This window comes from Bubalus bubalis, chromosome 4 (genome assembly GCF_019923935.1).
Source record: "Bubalus bubalis isolate 160015118507 breed Murrah chromosome 4, NDDB_SH_1, whole genome shotgun sequence".
Taxonomy (NCBI): Eukaryota; Metazoa; Chordata; class Mammalia; order Artiodactyla; family Bovidae; genus Bubalus; species Bubalus bubalis.
The window spans coordinates 78,921,250-78,942,398 of NC_059160.1; the positions used below are offsets into that span (position 1 = coordinate 78,921,250).

Sequence of the window (21,149 nt, forward strand, 5' to 3'; positions counted from 1 at the left end):
TGGAATTTGCTGTTTGGTTAAAATAACTTTCTTATACAAGTTTGTCTTCAAAGCATGCTTTTTGATATTGGTCTGGTGTCATGGTGTCATTTTAATCATTTTTTTAGCCTATAAAAAGTTTCCACTCTTCCTTCATGGACCACAGAAGCACCTGTGATGCATGCATCCATTTATTCTTCAAATATTTACTGAGCACATACTATATGGTTGGCATTATATGAGGTGCTGGAGAGTCAGCGGTAAATAATAAAAATTCTCTGCTCTCATGTTGTATATATTCTAGTGGGAGAAACAGACAAGAAATAAAAATAATTTTCAAGTAGTGACAGTACTAGAAAGAAAATAAAACAAGGTTACCTGGTAATATACTGGGGGAGGAAGGGAGTAATTAAGTTGCATAATCAAATAAGTTGCATAATCAAGGTAGGCCACAGAGATGACTTTGAGCTGATATTTGAAAAATAAAAAAGAAAGAGGCGCACAAATAGGGGGACCAGGCAAAAGTAACACCGTGTGCAAACCCCTGAGGTGGAAGTGACTTAGCTTTATGAATTCCTAAGTAACTTGAAGATAAATCCACTCAATAAGTTCACTTTTCAGTAGATGAGCTTACTATTTAAAGAACATACTACTGACTCCTTTTTAAAGTGACAATTTCAAAATTCTAATTCAATGGTTCCCACATCACATTCTTAAGAACTGCCTGGAGAGTTTGTTAAAATATAGTTTCCTTGTCTAAAAGAGCTGAACTTGTAAAAATAGAGAGTAGAATAGCAGTTAGCAGGCTGGGGGTTGGAGGAACTGGGGAGATGATTAAGGGTACAAATTTGGTACAAACAAATAAGTCCTGGTGAGCTTTCCAGATAACAGTGTTGTATTATAAATTCAAAATTGCTAAGAGACTGGATCTTGTTTCACAACAAAAAAAGAAATGATAGTTATGTGATATAATAGATGTACTAGATAAGGCTATGGTGGTAATTCTATTGCAATGTATAAATGTATCAAATCAATACCTTGTATACCTTAAGCTTACACAGTGTTATATATGTCAATTATATTTTTAAAAAGTTTCCTGGGCTACATCTCCAGAGATTCTGGTTCAGTAGGTTGGGTGAGGCCCACAGATTTGCATTTTTAATGAATTCACTGGTGATGCCAGCACTACTGGCCTGGGGACAACACTTTGAGAGATGCTGCTCTATAAAATCTATCTTTTGAGTTTAACATTTAAATGCCGATATTTTCTTTCATGTAAAAAAAATTACTTCCTCTGCATGGTGACCATCTGGAATTAATTTTTGTAACTTTAGTGAAAAAGTACATAAAATATTAAGAGGTAAAAATACCTTCAATGTTCCATATTAAATTAATAGCATCAGTAATCATATGAGCTTAATTTCAATATAGCCTATTGGTGAAGGGTTAGTGTCTATTGTCAACTGGAGAAGATTTCAAAATTATATTTTAAAAGCTGAAAGGAATTTAAATGAAAATTAACCGAGAGATTTAATTTTTTTTCATGGCTGGGAGATCACATAAATAGCAATTGCATGTTACATCCTGTTAATCTGGAGAATATGAGAATGCTGTACTCATCCACTGTGCCATTCACGTGGATGTTCACGGAAGAGATAGAGAAAGGAAGAGGGGTATCAGGCTAGTCAGCAAAGTCAGCTTAAACCATTCTGGTCAGGAGAATTCTGGTTGCTGCACTCACACAGCCTGCATGATACATGTCAAAGAAACCCATGTGCTCCTGCCCCTAATAGTTGTTCCCAAGGAAGGGAATTTATATGCATATCATGGTCTTAGCAGAATTAGGGATAGCATATGGATGATGATACTAAGAACAGCCAATCCCTAAGGAATGTCCCACTCCTCTAAGTGCTTTACATGATTAACTGACGTGACCCCTCCCTGCCACATATATGAGGGAGTTAGTAACATCTTCACTTATATATATATATATAGGAAAGTGAAACATAGAGTAACTCAGTAATTTAGGATACCAGGCAGTAACTGGAAAAGCTGGGATCCAAACCTAGGCAATTTGCATCAGCCTGATCTCTTAAACAATGTACTATATAGATATTCCTCAACTTCTCATGGGGTTACACCCTGACAAACCAATTCTAAGTTGAAAATGTACTTAATACTAACCTAGTGAAATTGTAGCTTAGCCCAGCCTACCTGAAATGTGTTCAGAATTAGGCTCATTAGCCTATAGTTGGGCACAATCATTTAACACAAAGCCTATATTATAATAAAGTATTATCTCATGCAATTTATTGAATTCTATTTTGAAAGTGAAACAGAATGGCTCTGTGGTTATGTGATGGTTATAAGTGTATCAGTTTTCTAGCCTGGTGATTTCATGGCTGATTGGGAGCTCTGGCTGCTGTCCTGTCTAGCATCACAGGAGAGACTATTGTACCAGATCTGGCTAGCCCAGGAAAATATAAAAATTAAAAATTCAAAGTATAATTTTTACTTAATATGAATCATTTTCACATCTTCTTATAGTTGAAAGATTAACTTGAACCTCTTTAACTTGGGGACCATTTGTATACTGCTTCATATTTGGAAAAGAATCTTCAGATCAAAAGTTTTCAAGATTTGTGTCTATAGTACAGGTTAAAATGAGGTATCTGATTGTTTTCCTTCATATTCTTTCAATTCTAATACAGGAAAAACACAATGTCTATTTTTCAGTCTTTCTGCCTTGATCTGACAAGAAGACATTCCAAATGAGGACCAAGAGAGAAAGACTGTAGAGTAATCACTGCACAGAAAAATTTTGTACATACTTCCTGGTGTGTGATCTTGGACAAGTCACCAAAATGTTCTGAACTTGTTTTAGTACCCAGAAAAGGATGACAGCATTCCAATAAGACTGGATAATTAAATGAAGACTTTGATGATCACTGATACAGATATGAAATGCACTATTCAGGTGTTAAGATGTGTGGACACTTTATGCATAACTTAGGGGCTTTTCAAGGGTCATTTTAACTGTAGGAATTTTTTCTTACCTGTTGACATCAGAATCCTTGCTTAAGATGCAACTCCACTGTAAGCCATTGAGTGACAGTGGATCTAGGGTCTTCAGAGGATCTCCTCAAACCTGTTCTACAGTTGGACTCAAGATGGCACACCCTAACTACGGAGAGGTAAGTCTAATGGCTACACAGATCAAACAATAATATAATGCTTACCAATAAAAGCTACAGGGGGAGAATGGTAATGGAGAATGCCATACATAATTCCAAAAAGAACTGTCAACTGGTCATCCAGTAGGTATTTTTTCATTTACAAAGCAACAACCTCAAATAATTTTTGTCAGTCTGACACAATGGTTCATGTCAACGTCTGGTTCTGACAACAGTGAGAAATTTCTTCAAGGATTTCTGAGCATTTCAGAGCTTTATATTTACTATTCAGAATAATTCCTTGCAATAATTTTTAGGTATTAAAATGTTTTTTAAAGTTACAATATCATTAAAATGAATAGCATTGCATAAATATACAGATATAGGTAATCTTTGTAGATGCCTTTACTATGTAACCTAGATTCTAAAATCCAAAGAAGATAATTGGTTAAAATATAAACCTACAAGGAAGATAAATGAGTAGTGAATTGTCTTAACTTTTATTTGATTATTTTCATTTACAGTTCTGGCACTGACACTTTAAAAAAAAGATTTAATTTTATGTAAAGATTGAACTTCAATAAAATAACTTAAAAAACATTTACATATACATCATTAAATCTCCATAAAATATACAATACTTTGATACAACTATAGCTAGAATGACTTTGAAGGAAATGATACATATTCAAATTTTAAGAGATATCTCATGTCACATGTAGGAATAAATATTTATATTGGACTTGTTAAGACATGAATTAAACACTATATGACATGCACTCTTGGAAATTAAAATATACATTTTGAAAACATATTTTAAAAGCACAAAACTGTGTTTCCATTTAATCTAGATGTATATCAGAGCTTTTAAATAGAAATTTGAACAGTTAGTACAAATAAAAGATACTATAACATCAAGTGAAATATAGTCCAAAAGCTGTTAGGAACCAGTTTGGACATGTAGAACATAAATTTCTACTTTGGCGAGAGTTGAGTCTCATTTTTTAACCTTCAAATGAGATGGAATAATGGTAAATTTGCTAAAATTTTACAAAATATTTGTGGTTTTTAATTTTTAGTACTTGTAAGCTATGTTTCTTTTTCTTATTATATTGATATGATAAAATCAAATGCATGGGCTTAACTGTCTAAAATCAAAAGCTGAATATTGCTGCTAAATGAAAATAGATATTTAACATTCCACAGACCAAATCACTCAAGTGTAACAGACTCTGTTTTATACATATAAAGAAAAGACTTATGAGAATTGTATTGTTTTACACTCACAAGCAAATTATGAGATAAAATTCTTTCATGTATTTCTGAACATCATTAATACTTACAAAATCTCTCTCTGATGATTACTGGCACACAAAAATCTCCTTCTCTAAGAGATGATCTTTAAGAGAGTTGGGAGCAGTTAGCTGTTGGCATTTTTAAATGATTTCTATTTCTAGAAAATAGCAGCAATATTGCTCACCCAGAAGGACTGAAGATACTGAAATTGATATGCTGCTACAACCTGGATCACTTCATCAAATTAGGTTTACATTATTGTACATAAGGCTAAGAAAACAGAAAGCGACAGAAAACAGGATGCTAAAATTAATCCAGAGAACAATTCTGAGTCTCTTAATAGGCAGAAGCTACACATAAGTTGTAAAATTTATCCAAAACTCAATACATTTTGGTATAACGTACATATTATGAATTCTCTGCTCCTGGCACGGTATGTCATTCTTTTATTTGTAGTTACTGAAAATGTCTGAATGTGGCAGTTTAAAACTGACACAACAACTATATAAATGTTAGTTGTTAGGTGCTTAGTGTAATTTGTGATTTCATAACTAGGAGAATAGTAAAATAAACTAATTATAACAAAACACCTTATTAATTTTATTGTTCTTAATTACTGATGAAAGAAAGTCAAAAGAATCCTCCCACCCCTCTTACTGTATTATAGCATTTATAAAATTTATTAGTGTCATTAAGTTAATGAAACTAGTGAGATCTTCTTAGATGCCATGAAGAGTATTTTATAGAATACCCTTCCCCCAAGATCTATGGAGTATTATAATGCATTTCAATTCTACTTTCTGATATAAAGGCAAAAGGATAAGTTGTCGACTTATATTTTTCCCTGTTAATTCTTCCTCTGGATAACTGATTTTGAAATTATAGTAAACAGTTTCTAAATTCTCTAATTTAACAGATTTCCCATTTTAGGGTAAATAACTTAAAAAATAATATTAAGACTCTTACACACTAAAATGGTTCAGTGGTAAAATACAAATATGAAAAGTACTTGATAACATTACTCTCAGCATTTTCCATCTGGGAACTAACTACTGCATATTACTGGTGATAAAATTTCAAATGGAAATAATACCTTTTAAATCTAATTTTAGTTTCGATCTTTTATATATACATTAAAATCATGTTTTGGGTAATTATTGACTAAGGTGCAACAATCAAAATTATTAGGAATTTTATATTTAAGAAAAATATTAATACCTAATCTTTAAAACCTATCTGATTTTAACATTCGGCCCTATGTGTTCAGATGCAAATGAAATGTTATACTCTCTTAAGTCTAGTGCATATCTTACCAGCCATCCAGCTAGGCCTCAATAGAGGTTATGACCATCTTCCCTATATTTTCCTAAATCACAATATACTTCTATTAAATTTGTAGCATGTTTAGAAGGAAACATATTTCAGCTAAAAGTGTGATGCTTAATGTGTTTTAATATGATAGATCAAATCATACCATATATAAATTTTCCTATAAAATATATATTTGATGATATTTCAAATGGAATGTTTTCAAGTTGACAGTGGTAGCCAAAGATGCTGATAACTTAGAAGGTGCATATTATTAAAAAACCTGCAAAATTCAAATACTTAAATTTTAATATACTATAAATGTTCACTGAATCTAAAAATAATACCCTAATTTTATAAGGTTCCTTTTCAAGTAGTTGTCATTAAAAAATTATAAATAATTCTTATACTGTGCCTCTCTGTCTTGTACTTCAAAGATATGGAATATTATCTTTATCATTATATAAATAACTAGTAGTCCTTTATAGAAGGAATTGAGAATAGAAGACAAGAACTGTGGCTATTTTTCCCTATTATGTGCATTTATGGATATAAAGTTGAAAACACTACTTATGTCAGGGAGAACAGGCCATGTTCTGCTATAGGAAATAATGAGCTCAGTTGCTCCTTTGATAAAGTTACTGTGCATTCAGCTCAGCTGAGTATAAGCATATAGTTAAGGCCATGTATTCAATAAACAGAATAATTGTGGGAATTATTTAGATAAATCAGGAAAACAATTTCTAAAGAGATCACTTTATGGGTTTAAATACTTTTTCTCCACATTATATTCTGATTTTATCATACAATAATTCATTTTCCATTTATTTTACCTGTGTGAAATATTATACAAATAAGAAATTTCTTATGGGATAAGAAATACCAATAGAATAATAACTTTCTCTGTTAAAGCACATCTGCTTTTCTGGGGAAAATAAAAATTAATATCCCCTTAGAAATCAATTGTCAGAGCACCCAAGTCAAGGAAAAAAGCTCTCAAAAATATATATTTGTTTAATTATGTGAAATGATCAAAGGGAGAAAATTCTTTGTTGGTGGAAGGATTTTTAACTTTAGAGAATGAACCTCCTTGGCTACATTCTCAGCTGTCATATTTGTCATAATGTTCTTATGACATTCTTAAAGCCAGACTTTGAGAGAGACCAAACCATCTTGGAGACTGGCAGAAATATACTGAATTTAGAGTCACTCTTTCACTCCAAAGAATACGTTATTAGATGTTTAGAGACACGTTAAAATGCATCAAATGTTTGCACTCTTAACTGACCTCAGAAGACTCATTCATATTTTCACTGGAACTAAGTAATTTTGTGAGTGACTTTGTACATACTATGTAGTTCTTAATATATGAGCAAAAATTGGAATTCACTGATGAATGAACATAGAAACTAATGAATACTTTGAAAAAATACTGCAGAAATATAGTAAGTCAACATTTCTTAAAGACACATATGAGAACCATTAATCTGTTCCAATGGAAAATCCCAGTTTTTAGACAAGAAGAAAAAAAATCCAAGTCAAGCATGAGAAAAAGGATATACCCAGAGACAAATCTATGTATGTATTTTTAAGAGAATGTCAGAGAAAATGAGAAAGTGTACAACATAAAAACCAGTTTATACTCTTAGAATTAAAAAGGAAAAAAAGACAAGTACCATTATGTAATAAAATGTGACAATTCCCTTAGGAAAAGTTAATAAAAAGTTAAGAAAAATAGAAGTCTCATTACTTAATTAAACAAACATAAATAACAGCAGGGTTATTTCTGTTGCTGATTTTCTTCCTTCCTTTCTTGTTTCAGAAATTATTTGATTAAAAGAGGGGAAAAATAGTCTGCTAGAAGCTATTTATGTAACACAAATGAAGGCACAAATAGTAGGAATCCAGAGTTGATGAGTGAAGTTGTGAATATAGGGGATTTTGGCTTGAACAAAAACTGACCCTGAAATACAGTTGAAGATCTAGTGCTATTTTGTGTTTACAGCTGCACACTTAAGTGACTAACTCAGGGTTAAAAATCTTTAAGGTCCATAAAAATCTTTTCTTTCTTTCTAGCAATAAAATATACTTATCAAAACTTGCTAGCTAATCTGTGCAAATGTATACCTCTTAACTGATGCAAAAAATATGTAGGAAAATAAACCTAAAAAGACCTGCTTTTTATAATGTTCAAAAGATTCTGTACAGAGTCAGCTGCTGAAGAATTTTCAAGATTTGAATTGGAGAGAGAAACGAAAATGTAGAATACAAAGGATATAAGGACAGCTGTGGCCTTGTAGGGGACACTTTTGAATTTGTTGATAAAAGCTTAAATGGAATTTTTTTCTAATAGCTGATCACAGATAAGCGCCTCATCCTTAGGAAAAATTAGGGCCAACAGACTATGCTTTGACATAAAATACCTTTGGACCATATTTTAGCATCCTTTGTCATAAGTATATCATACATATATGATTTGGCTGGATTAGCACTGACTCAATTGCCACTAATCATCATATATAGTCTTAGGAAAAAAGGATATCACTGAAGTCACTGGGTACAATATTCATTTTAAACTATCTCAGGAAGGAATTACACACATTTGTTCAATAATTATTAGTTTAAAATCTCCGTAAATGTTTTACATCTCTGTGTGTGAAAAAAAATGTCATTGTGATGGTATCTTCCTTGGAATCAAATATTCTAGGATATGAAGTCGTTCAAAACCAGACTGTGGAAAGAACCAGATTAAAAGCAGGGCAGTGAGGTCACCAATTGCTGTTCTTCTCTCCCAAGTTTGTTTAAATGACTAAATATATAAGCAGCTGATAATTATTCCACATCAGAAGCATCGTTGTCAGAAAGATGGTAGTTACTTCCCTTTACCCGAATATATTCAATGTATCTCCCTTCATCAGAATCTGAAGCACCACATGTACATAGCCTGTTGTCAAAGAGTGATTCAATTTCCTCTAATTTTTTCCCTTTGGTCTCAGGAAGACAGCCGTAGATGAAAAGGAGACCCATCGAAGCGAATCCAGCATAAAGGAAGAAGGCTCCTGCAATGGAAAATACCATATATGTGAAGACTTACATTGGAAACGGGACGATTTTAACTTCTGTTTCTGATCAATAATGCATGGCTGTGGTCTGAAATGGAACCAAAAATTTGCTTACAGCTTGGTTTATTTGGTTTACTCTAATTGTTTTAATTCTGTGAATATAATACAGTTTGTCTTTCTAAACTCAAGTTGCTGCTGCTGCTGCTGCTGCTAAGTCGCTTCAGTCATGTCCAACTCTGTGCGACCCCATAGATGGCAGCCCACCAGGCTCCTCTGTCCCTGGGATTCTCCAAGCAAGAATACTGGAGTGGGTTGCCATTTCCTTCTCATGTAATACCAAACTCAAGAAGAATGATAGCCCAGGCTCAGAATGACTTCTGCTTTGAAATCTTTCCTCACTTCCCTGGTTAGGGTTGTGCTTTGACAACACTGCTGAGGCAAAGTGGTATATAACAACAAAGTAGCATTATAATTATGTGAATATATTTGTGTTAGCCACTAGACCTGAGGCACTTTCAGGAAGAAATTTTCTTCTCATTTATCTTGAGTGTAGTGTTTGCAGAACCGCATTCAGTGATGACACTGCTGATTTCTTGAATCAAAGCTCAAAGTTTAAGAGTCAGCAGAGTTTTCTCTTATTCTCCCACCCAATATCCACTCTTAGAAAATCCTGTTGGATTTACCTTCACATACAATCCAAAGATGACCACTTTTTACCATTTCTGGACATCTCTGATTTAAAAGCCTTCCTCTTTATCTGCAGTACTGTAAGAGTCTCCTAACTAGTGCCCCATTCCTTCTCCGAGGCTCCTACAGTCCATTTTTGTGTGTGTGTCCATAGCACTTGGGGCTTCTCAGCGGTAAAGAATCCTTCTGCCAATGGAGGAGAAGCAAGACGTGGGTTCAATCCCTGGGTCAGGAAGATCCTCTGGAGGAGGAAAAAGCACGTCGCTCCAGTATTCTTGCCAGGAAAACTCCATGGACAGAGGAACCTGGTGGGCTACATTCTAACTCAATGAAACTATGTACCATGCTGTATAGGGCCACCCAAGATGAATGGGTCATGGTGGAGAGTTCTGACAAAACGTGGTCCACTGGAGAAGGGAATCGCAAACCACTTCAGCATTCTTGCCTTAGAGAACCCCATGAACAGTATGAAAAGGCCAAAGGTATGACAATGCAAGATGAACCTCCCAGCTCAGTAGGTGTCCAGTATGCTACTGGAGAAAGTTGAGAGATAGCTCCAGAAGAAATAAAGAGAGTTGGACCATAAAGAAGGTGCCAAAGAAATGATGCTTTTGAACTGTGGTGTTGGATAAGACTCTTGAGATCAAATTAGTCAATCCTAAAGGATTAAATATTTATTGGAAGGACTAATGCTGAAGCTGTAACTCCAATGGTTTGACCATTTGATGCAAAGAGATGACTCATTAGAAAAGACCCTCATGTTGGGAAAGATTGAAGGCAGGAGGAGAAGGGGATGACAGAGGATGAGATGGTTGGATGGCATCACCTACTCAATGGACATGAGTTTGAGCATGTTCTGGGACATGGTGAAGGACAGGGAAGCCTGGCATGCTGCAGTCCATGAGGTCACAAAGAGTCAGACACGACTGAGCAACTGAGCAACAAAAACAACATGTGACTTCTAGACAGTCATTTAACCTCCTCCTTGGACCTCAGTTTCCTCATTAAGTAAAATAAGATGATTTATCAGTTCCTATTTAAATTTATGGTTTAAATTGTAATTCTGTAAGTTTTACAGCCCAGTAGGACCAGGTATAGGAGAGGTATGCTTGAGGAGGAGACCAGCAAAAGTGGTCTCCTCAAGCCCAGAGTCTATGGCTTGTCTCTGGGTTCCTAGTACAGTGCTGATTCATTGGAGAGTTTAGAGAATGAAATTCTCTTGTTGACTGCCAGATGGAATATATTGGGTAGAAGATTTGAAATAAAGGCCTAAACCAGACAACATGACTATATATTTGAAAGTCAAGCTTGAAGCTGAAAAGTACAGCAGTTAAAGAACTGAAAATATTTCTCAGTTTGTTGTCACTACAGAATGTGGCAAGACATTATTAAGACTAATTTCTCTAAGTAGTTACTTCTAGATAGGCCTAGAAATAACCATTTCAGTACTATCCATAGAAACACTTCTTGGGAAGACTCAAGTAAAACTACAGAGGAAAATGCTGCTGAACTGGCTACCCCAAAGAATCTGCTCCATTGAATGAGCAGCCATGAGAAAATAAAAGGGAAACAGAGGTAAACTATGAGATATTAAAACATATATATAAAAGGATTGACTAAATCAAGACACAGTTTGTTAGCTTAAATCATCAGAAGCTATATAATTCTTAAGGAGCTGGACCCTTATAAATCAAATTTTTTCTCTAATAAAAATAAAATTCCATTTACAAATACAAGGCTCCTTTACTTCATTTCAGTTTGGTCTACATTATACTACAAGTTATATATTTTTACGTCATACTTGATAAAAAATAAAAAAAATAATAATACGTCATCTGGCATTCACATCAGTGTTACAGTGAGAGGAAGGCTCTGTAGACACTGTGGGTCTGAAAGTCAAAAAGTTACACAGGCTGAATCCTTGTGCAGTTTCTTGAATTGTCTTGATTTTAGTTTCCTGATCTGACAGGGAAAATAAATCCTTCTTTGCTATAAACTGCAAAGAATAGAAAGAATTTTGGATGTTAGTTGCCCAAAAAAGTGATAGACATTATCAAATTACACTAAATGACTAGGGAAGAATAGTGACTAGTAAGATCAGCATGACTAATAAATCGAGAATGTTTTCATCTAAGGGGTGCTATGACAAGCTGGTTCTTGAAGGATGTGGAATTTTGAGGGAAAAAAAATGACAGAGGTGAAGTCTTGCATTCTGAATACAGATAAGCAAGACTGTGGAGGTAAGAAAACAATAGGTGCCGATGATAAAACATTTTAGACTAAACTGGGATGCTAAACTCTAAAATATCTAATGGAGTAAATATGGTCTGCCTTTATAAAATATAATATTTAGAAAATATTCATCATCTTTCACAATTTAAGTACAATGGCATGATTGGAAGTAACAAATCAAATCTTTTCATACGAAACTCTTACAGTTAAAAGCAATTAGATGGGTTACTGACATTCTTAAAGGCCATACAATTTTTTTTGTGTGTGAACAAGATTCCCAAAACCAAAGAACATAAAGAAAATTCTATTAAAAAGCAAGATACTTCTATAAAAATCTGAATAACCTAAAGACAGCAAATGCTACAACTGTGTATATAGGCTTCACTGGTGTGACCTGTGGTTAAGCCAACAGAAGTGCAGGCAGGCCTGGGAGGCTGTGACCTGCTTCATGTAACGGGCAAGTCAATTATGTAACTCATTTTCTTAATCATGCCCCTTTAGGATGAAAATGAAAAAAAAGTCTGTAGCAAATCTGTTAGGATTGTTAAACAGTGCAATTTTATTCTAAAGGAAATAAATCTTATTAGAGTCCTTATATTACGTTTCAGATTAAAACAGATATTTAACTGAATTATACAAAATGAAAAATTAAAGGTTCAACACAGACACTTTAATAATGCTCAACAAGGGATCTATTTAGTCACATGTGCTATAAATAAAGTGATATACTGGTGACATTTTATGATAATTTTTAGTAATAAACATTATTGAATGGGACCCAGACTCTTCTAGGCAATATAGTTTAGGAAGTAATCAAGACTTGAGGGCTTATGAAACAATAAAAAAGAAAGTAAAAGAAGACATGAATATTTCCAGAGAAATACATCATTAGGGCACCTATCTGTTGTCAGGAATATAAACATATAGCTTACATCAATCAGTAACCTCTAGGTTAAAATATAGAGAAATAAACAGAAAAACTCTAACCTGAGCTGAGATATTGTTCCACTAGTGAAAACCTAATGGACAGTGTGCTGACAAGGAAGAAGTCTGGCTTAATGCGAAACAAAAAGCTGCTTCTACTGAGATATTTTTGAAAGAAGCCTGGCTATGCCCTATTTAAATTTTACTTCTGTGGCCTCATGTTTTCCTGACAGAACTGATTTAAGAAGAGGAGCTTTGCTATCAAAAGTCTTACCATGTAGACTTTTATTATTTTGTCTATGACTTTCCATTAAAAAATGCTTTCTCAAGAAATAAGTCCATATTTAAATATTTATGTATTCTCAAGGATCAGAAAATATGGGTAAATATTTATTGTGTTTATATTTATGCTATTAGGAAGATAAGCTTGCAAATTTATGTAAACATTCTAATTGCCAAATGGGATAAAGCTGAACATACTAAATATACATCCAGTTTAAAATGCCAGTGCCTTTCCTTTCCAAGAAAATAAATATTTCTAAATGTTTCAAATCATGTTTGGGAGAGAGAGGAATTTCATAAAGATTAGGAAAAAAAAGCATTAGATAAATAGTTCTAAATAAAACTAAACACCAAATCATAATGTTCATAAGAGAGGAGGAAGAGACATATGATGTTTCCACATATTCATCATTCATTTAAAAGTTCAACTGTGTATTTATTCATTTGACAAACACTTCTGAGTGCTTAATAGGATGCCCAGGAAGGCATGGGGAATATATTGGTAAACAAAGTATAATCCTGGCCTAAGCTCAAGGTCCAGAAGTGAGAGGGTAGATAGAGGAACGGACAAATAGATTTGTTCTTACAAAAAGAAATTGTAAGTAGCCAGAATATGGGATGAGGTGAGATGAGGTGAGGTGCACTGAGGAATGGAGGAGAGGATCTGAGAATGGTATAAGCACTTGTTTTTCAGTTGCTAACTCCTGTCTGACTAGGGACCTCAGGGACTGTAACACATCAGGCTCCTCGGTTCTCCAATATTTCCCACAGTTTGTGTGAATTCATGTCCACTGAGTCAGTGATGCTATCTAAACATCTCATGCCCTGCTGTGCCCTTCTTCATTTGCCTTCAATCTTTCCCCACATCACCATCTTCTTCAATGAGTTGGCTCTCTGCATCAGGTGGCCAACGTACTGGAGCTTCAGCTTTAGCATCAGTCCTTCCAATGAATATTCAGGGTTGATTTCCTTTAGCATTGACTGGTTTGATCTCTTGAAGTCCAAGGGACTCTCAAGACTCTTCTCCACCATCACAATTGGAAAGCATCAATTTTTCAGCACTCAGTCTTCTTTATGGTCCAACTCTCATATCCATACATGACTACTGGAAAAAATCATGGCTTTGACTATATGGACCTTTGTTGGCAAAGTGAGGTCTCTATTCTTTAATATGCTGTCTAGGTTCATCATAGCTTTCCTTCCAGGGTCAAGTGTCTTTGAATTTCATGGCTGTAGTCACCGTCCCCAGTGATTTTGCAGCCCAAGAAAATAAAATCTGTCACTGTTTCCACTTTTCCCCCTTCTATTTGCCATGAAGTGATGGGACTGGATGCTATGATCTTAGATTTTTGAATGTTGAGTTTCAAGTTAGTCTTTTCACTCTCCTCTTTCACCTTCATCAAGAGGCTCTTTAGTTCCTCTTTGCTTACTGCCATAAGGGTGGTGGCATCTGCGTATCTGAGGTTGTTGATATTTCTCCCAGCAATCCTGACCCCAACTTGTGCTTCATCCAGCCCAATGTTCATTCATGTGCATTTTGCATGGTGTCCTCTACATAGAAGTTAAATAAGCAGGGTGACAGTATTCAGCCTTGTAATACTCTTTTCAAAAAATTTGAACCAGTTTGTTGTTCTATGTCCAATTCTAATTGTTGCTTCTTGACCTCTTTCTCAGAGACAGGTAAGGTGGTCTGGTATTCCCATCTCTAGGAATTTTCTGCAGTTTGTTGTCATCCACATAGTCAAAGACTTTAGCGTAGTCAATGAAGCAGAAGTAGATGTTTTTCTGGGACTTCTTTGCTTTCTCCATGATCCAACAAATGCTGGCAATTTGATGTCTGATTCCTCTGCCTCTTTGAAACCCAGCTTGTACATCTGGAAGTTCTCAATTAATGATCTGCTGAAGCCTAGCTCAAAGGATTTTGAGCATTGATTTGCTAGCATGTAAAAGGAGCACAATTGTATGGTAGTTTGAACATTCTTTTCCACTGCCCTTCTTTGGGACTGGAGTGAAAACTGACATTTTCTGGTCCTGTGGCTACTGTTAAGTTTTCCAAATTTGCTGACATACTGAGTGCAGCACTTTAACAGCATCATCTTTATGATTTTAAATTGCTCTGATGGAATTCCATCACCTCCACTAGCTTTGTTCCTAGTACTGTTTCCTAAGGCCCTCTTGCCTTCACACCCCAGTTTGTCTCACTCTAGGTGAGTGACCAGTCATAGAGTTTATCTTGGTCATTAAGACATTTTTGTATAGTTCTTTGTACTTCTGCCACCTCTTCTTAATATCCTCTGCTTCTTTTAAGTCCTTAACGTTCCTGTCCTTTATCATGCCCATTCTTTCATGAAATGTTGCCTTGATATCTCCAATTTTCTTGATGAGAATCTCCAGTATTTCCCATTCTTTTGTTTTGCTCTATCTCCTTGCATTGTTCATTTAAGGCCTTCTTATCTCTCCTTGCTATTCTCTGGAACTCTGCATTCAGTTGAATATATCTTTCCTTTTCTCCTTTGCCTTTCACTTCTCTTCTTTACTTATCTATTTGTAAAGCCTCCTTGGCCACTTTGCCTTCTTGTATTCCTTTATCTTTCAGATGGTTTTGATCAACACCTCCTATACAATGTTATGGACCCCTGTCCATAGTTCTTCTACCAGATCTAATCCGCTAAAATATTCATCACTTCCAGTGTATAAATCATAAGGGATTTGATTTAGGTCAAACCAGAATGGCCCATTGTTTTTCCCTACTTTCCTCAATTTGAGTATGAATTTGGCAACAAGGAGTTCATGATCTGAGTCACAGTCAGCTCCCAACCTTGTTTTTGCTGACTGTATAGAGCTTCTCTCCATTTTTGGCTGCAAAGACCATAATCAATCTGATTTATTTACTGGCCATGTGGTGATGTCCATTTGTAGAGTTTTCTCTTGTGTTGTTGGAAAAGGGTGTTCACTATATATAATCAGTGTGTTCTCTTAACAAATCTCTATTAGTCTTTGTCCTGCTTCATTTTGTACTCCAAGGCAAAATTTGCCTGTTATTCCAGGTATCTCTTGATTTCCTACTTTTAAATTATAATCCCCTAAGATGAAAAGGACATATTTTTTTGGTGTTAGTTCTAGAAGGTCTTGTAGGTCTTAATAGAACCCATCAACATCAACTTCTTCAGCATTAGTGGTTGGGACAAGCATGTGTGCATGCTATGTTACTTCAGTCATGTCTAACTCTTTACAACCGCATGGACTATAGCCTGCCAGGCTCCACTGTCCATGGGATTTTCCAGGCAAGAATACTGGAGTGGGTTGCCATTTTCTCCTCCAGGGGATCTTTTTGATCCAGGGATCAAACCCAAGTCTCTTATGTCTCTTGCATTGGCAGGCAGGTTCTTTACCACTAGCATCAACTTCAGCTTCTTTGGCATCAGTGGTTGGGACACAGACTTGGATTACTCTGAGGTTCAATGGTTTGCCTTGGAAAGAAACCAAGATCATTCTGTTGTTTTTTAAGCCTGCACCCAAGTACTGCATTTCAGACTCTTTTGTTGACTACGAGGGCTACTCCATTTCTTCTACAGGATTCTTGCCCACAGTAATAGATATAATGCTCATTTGAGTTAAATTCACCCATTCTCTTCCCTTTTAGTTCCCTGATTCCTAAGATTTTGATGTTCAGGCTTGCCATCTCCTTTGGACCATGTCCAATTCACCTTGATTCATGGACCTAACATTCCAAGTTCCTATGCAATATTGTTCTTTATAGCATCAAACTTTACTTTCACCCTAGACACATTTACAACTGAGTGTTTCCACTTTGGCCCATCCTCTTCATTCTTTCTGGAGCTATTTGTAATTGTCCTCTGCTCTTCCCCAGTAGAATACTGGACACCTTCTGACCTGGAAGGCTCATCTTCTGGTGTCATATCTTTTTGCCTTTTCTTACTGTACATGGGGTACTCCAGGCAAGGTTACTGGAGTGGTTTGCCATCTCCTCCTCTAGTGGACCACATTTTCTAAGAACTCTTCACCATGAACCATCCAACTTGGGTGGCCCTGTACATTATGGCTCATACCTTCATTGAATCATGCAAGTCCCTTCCCCAGGATATGTGATCCATGAAGGGAGAGGTGGGTGAACGAGGGGCGGGGGGGGGTGGTTCTAAACAATTGACATTCAGTATATAATCACGGAGGCTCAGATTAGCATGAAAACCCCTATTTCATCACTTAGAATCCAATCATAACCTATAAACTCATACAGACAATAAAGAAATTCTCTTGCTAAAAAGACGCTTTTCATTTTAGTAAAAATAAACCTGAAGTAGCTTCCCAAAGTTTTTTCCTAACTCAGTCACTTCTCAAGATTTTTTTCTTCGAGTTATGGTCTCTCTACATTTTACATGAATACCTCTGCCACATTTATAGTTTCAGCAGTGGTAAGTGCTGGTCTCAGTGGATCCTGAAATACTTTGGTCTGAACAGCAAATATGATAGAGTGGAAGGCACAGCGCATAGCACAACATTCGGGGGCGCGACTTTGATCCTACTTTGATTCTACTCTTGGATACAACCCATCTGTGTTAAGAGACATTTTCAAGCATGACCCCTAGACTCCAGGATCTTTCTATAATTCTCTGTTGTTTATGTTTTTTTTCCATTAAACTAAAGGTCTTGTTGTGAAGACTTCCAACTGAGGATAGCTGGGAGATGTTTGGGTTTGAAGTGTAGGTGGGTGGGTGAAAGCTATAAAGCACTGAGGGATAAGAAGCAATACTGCTTAGGAAAGGACAGTTCCTCTTATCTTTTCCCAGAAACATTTCTAAGGGTTCTGGGGAATAAGACAGCCTTACAGAGATATTTATAATAGCAAAAATATAACCATTTAGTTTTTCAATCACAGATGACAGCAAATCTAAAAACAAGAGTAGAAAATAAAATGAAACTATATTCTCTTACCATAGTATGTAAGATACTCTGCTGTGTGTAAAAATGTCAATGACACCAGAACATTGAAAATCCAATTTATTCCAGATGAACATGCATTTCCTGTGCTTCTTGCCCAAAGGGGATATATTTCAGAATTCACAGTCCAAGGCATTGGTCCCATTCCTGAGAAGTATAAAATGAAGAATTTCAGTAAAGTAGCATGTAAGGAATTTAAAAGAGTAGCTTGTCTTCTCTAAATAGAGACAATTTAATTAAAATAACAATTACAACAACAGAGTCTTTGTTTACCAGGTGCGAAGAAAATAAGATATAAAATAAGGCCCAGAAGTGCAGTCCAGGAGTATGGAGTAGGGCAGAAATTGTAGGCCCAAAATACTTCTTCTGTTTTGAATTTGGTTTCATTTTCACACCTGAAAAGTAAGGCAAGATAAATATTAACTTAGGGTTTTAGGTTATAGTTGCAGAAATTCAATGTATTATCTAGAATGCATTTATAGTTCCTTAATTTCATTAAGGAAAAGAAACCAAGATGTTTCTCTAAAAAAATTTTTTAAAGGAGGATTATATATGTAAGCTGACATGAAACTTTTTAGAGCTGAATATAATTCAAGAACAACACATTGTACATACAACTCAGTAACAAAAAAATAATCTGAATGAAAAATGGGCAGAGGATCATAAGAGACATTTTTCAAAAGAAGACAAACAGATGGTCAGCCAGTTCGTTAGTTTAGCCGCTCAGGTGTGTCTGACTTTTTGCAATCCCATGGCCTGCAGCATGCCAGGCTTCCCTGTCCATCACCAACTCCCGGAGCTTGTTCAAACTCATGTCCGAGTCGGTGATGCCATTCATCCATCTCATCCTGTCTTCCCCTTCTCCTCCTGCCTTCAATCTTTCCCAGTATCAGGGTCTTTTTAATGAGTCAGTTCTTTGCAACAGGTGGCCAAAGTATTGGAGTTTAAGCTTCCGCATCAGTCCTTCCAATGAATATTCAGGACTGGTTACCTTTAGGATGGACTGGTTGGATCTCCTTGCAGTCCAAGGGACTCTTAAGAGTCTTCTCCAACACCACAGTTCAAAAGCATCAATTCTTTGGTCCTCAGCTTTCTTTATTGTCCAACTCACACATCCATACATGACTACTGGAAAAATCATATCTTTGACTATATGGACCTTTGTCAGCAAAGTAATGTCTCTGGTTTTTAATATACTGTCTAGGTTGGTCATAACTTTTCTTCCAAGGAGCACATGTCTTTTAATTTCATGGCTGCAGTCACAATCTGCAGTGATTTTGGAACCCAAGAAAATAAATTCTGTCACTGTTTCCATTGTTTTTCCATCTATTTGACATGAAGTGATGGGATTGGATGCCATGATCTTTGTTTTTTGAATATTTGAGTTTTAAGCTAGCTTTTTCACTCTCCTCTTTCACCTTCATCAACAGGCTCTTTAGTTCCTCTTCACTTTCATCCATAAGGGTGATGTCATCTGCATATCTGAGATTATTGACATTTCTCTCTGCAATATTGATTCCAGCTTGTGCTTCATCCAGCCCAGCATTCACATGATGTACTCTGAATATAAGTTAAATAAGCAAGGTGACACTATGCAGCCTTGACATACTCCTTTCCTAATTTGGAACCAGCCCATTGTTCCATGTCTGGTTCAACTGTTGCTTCTTGACCTGCATACAGATGTCTCAGGAGGCAAGTAAGGTGGTCTAGTAGTCCCATCTCTTTACCAATTTTCCACAGTTTGTTGTGATTCACACAAAGACTTTAGTGAAGTCAATGTTTTTTCTGGAATTCTCTTGCTTTTCCTATGATTCAACAGATGTTGGCAATCTGATCTCTGGTTCTTCTGCCTTTCCTAAATTCAGCTTGAACATCTGGAAGTTCACGGTTCACACGTTGCTGAAGCCTGGCTTGGAGAATTTTGAGCATTACTTTACTAGCGTGTGAGATGAGTACAATTGTGTGGTAGTTTGAGCATTCTTTGGCATTGCCTTTCTTTGGGATTAGAATGAAAACTGACCTTTTCCAGTCCTGTGGCCACTGCTGAGTTTTTCAAATTTGCTGGCATACTGAGTGCAGCACATTCACAGCATCATCTTTCAGGATTTGAAATAGCTCAGCTGGAATTCCATCACATCTACTAGCTTTGTTCATAGTGATGCTTCCTAAGGCCCACTTGACTTCACATTCCAGGATGTCTGACTCTATGTGATCACACCACCATGGTTATCTGGATCAATAAAATCATTTTTGTATAGTTCTTCTGTGCATTCTTGTCACCTCTTTTTAATATCTTCTGCTTCTATTATGTCTACTGTTTCTGTCCTTTATGTGCCCATCTTTGCATGAAATGTTCCCTTGGTATTTCTAATTTTCTTGAAGAGATCTCTAGTCTTTCCCATTCTATTGTTTTCCTCTATTTCTTTGATTGATCACTGAGGAAGGCTTTCTTATCTCTCCTTGCTATTCTTTGGAACTCTGTATTCAGATGGGTATATCTTTCCTTTTTCCTTTGCCTTCACTTCTCTTCTTTTCTCAGCTATTTGTAAGGCCTCCTCAGACAACCATTTTCCCTTTTTGAATTTCTTCTTCTTGGGGATAATTTTGATTATCACCTCCTGTACAGTGATATGAACCTCCATCCATAGTTCTTCAGGTACTCTATCAGATATAATCCCTTGAATCTATTTGTTACTCCCATTGTATAATCCTAAGGGATTTGATTTAGGTCATACCTGAATATTCTAGTGGTTTCCCCTACTTTCTTCAATTATAGTCTAAATTTTGCAATAAGGTGTTTATGATCTGAGCGAGAATCAGCTCCTGGTCTAGTTTTTGCTGACTGTATAGAACTCCTCCATCTTTGGCTACAAAGAATATAATCAATCTGATTTCAGTATGGATGGTACACATGGGCGACAAGTTCATGAAAAGATGCACAGCATCACTATTTATCTGAGATATGCGAATCAAAACCACAATGAGATACTGCCTCAAATTTGGCAGAATAACTATCATCAGTAAGAAAAGAAATAAGAAGTGTTGGCAAGAGAGAACGCTTGTGCATTGTTGGTGTGTATATAAATTGGTGCAGCAGTATGGTAACAGTATTGAGATTCTTCAAAAACTTAAAAATGAAACTACCATACAATCCAGAAATTCTACTTCTGTGTATTTATCCATAGTAAACAAAAACGCCAACTTGAAAAAAACATCTGCTCCATCATGTTCACCTCAGCATTATCTT

General features: G+C 35.7%; 1 protein-coding gene and 1 long non-coding RNA gene across 3 annotated transcripts in view; one reads left to right on the forward strand and one right to left on the reverse strand.

Annotated features, from left to right (window-relative positions):
• Window positions 1-2,902: 2,902 nt before the first annotated feature.
• Window positions 2,903-9,006, forward strand: LOC123333283. The gene is made up of 2 exons (XR_006550548.1): window positions 2,903-3,173; window positions 8,753-9,006. It is a non-coding gene; the product is annotated as an uncharacterized LOC123333283 (long non-coding RNA).
• SLC2A13 (solute carrier family 2 member 13) overlaps window positions 3,630-21,149 on the reverse strand; it is a 531,951-nt gene continuing 514,431 nt past the window's right edge. For both annotated transcript variants that reach the window (XM_025283988.2, XM_025283989.2), the window contains 3 exons: window positions 18,176-18,297; window positions 17,897-18,049; window positions 3,630-8,815 (listed from right to left, as the gene is read on the reverse strand). In XM_025283988.2, the coding sequence (XP_025139773.1) occupies window positions 8,589-8,815; window positions 17,897-18,049; window positions 18,176-18,297 (502 nt within the window). In that variant the 3' untranslated portion in view covers window positions 3,630-8,588. The remainder of the gene's footprint in view (window positions 8,816-17,896; window positions 18,050-18,175; window positions 18,298-21,149) is intronic.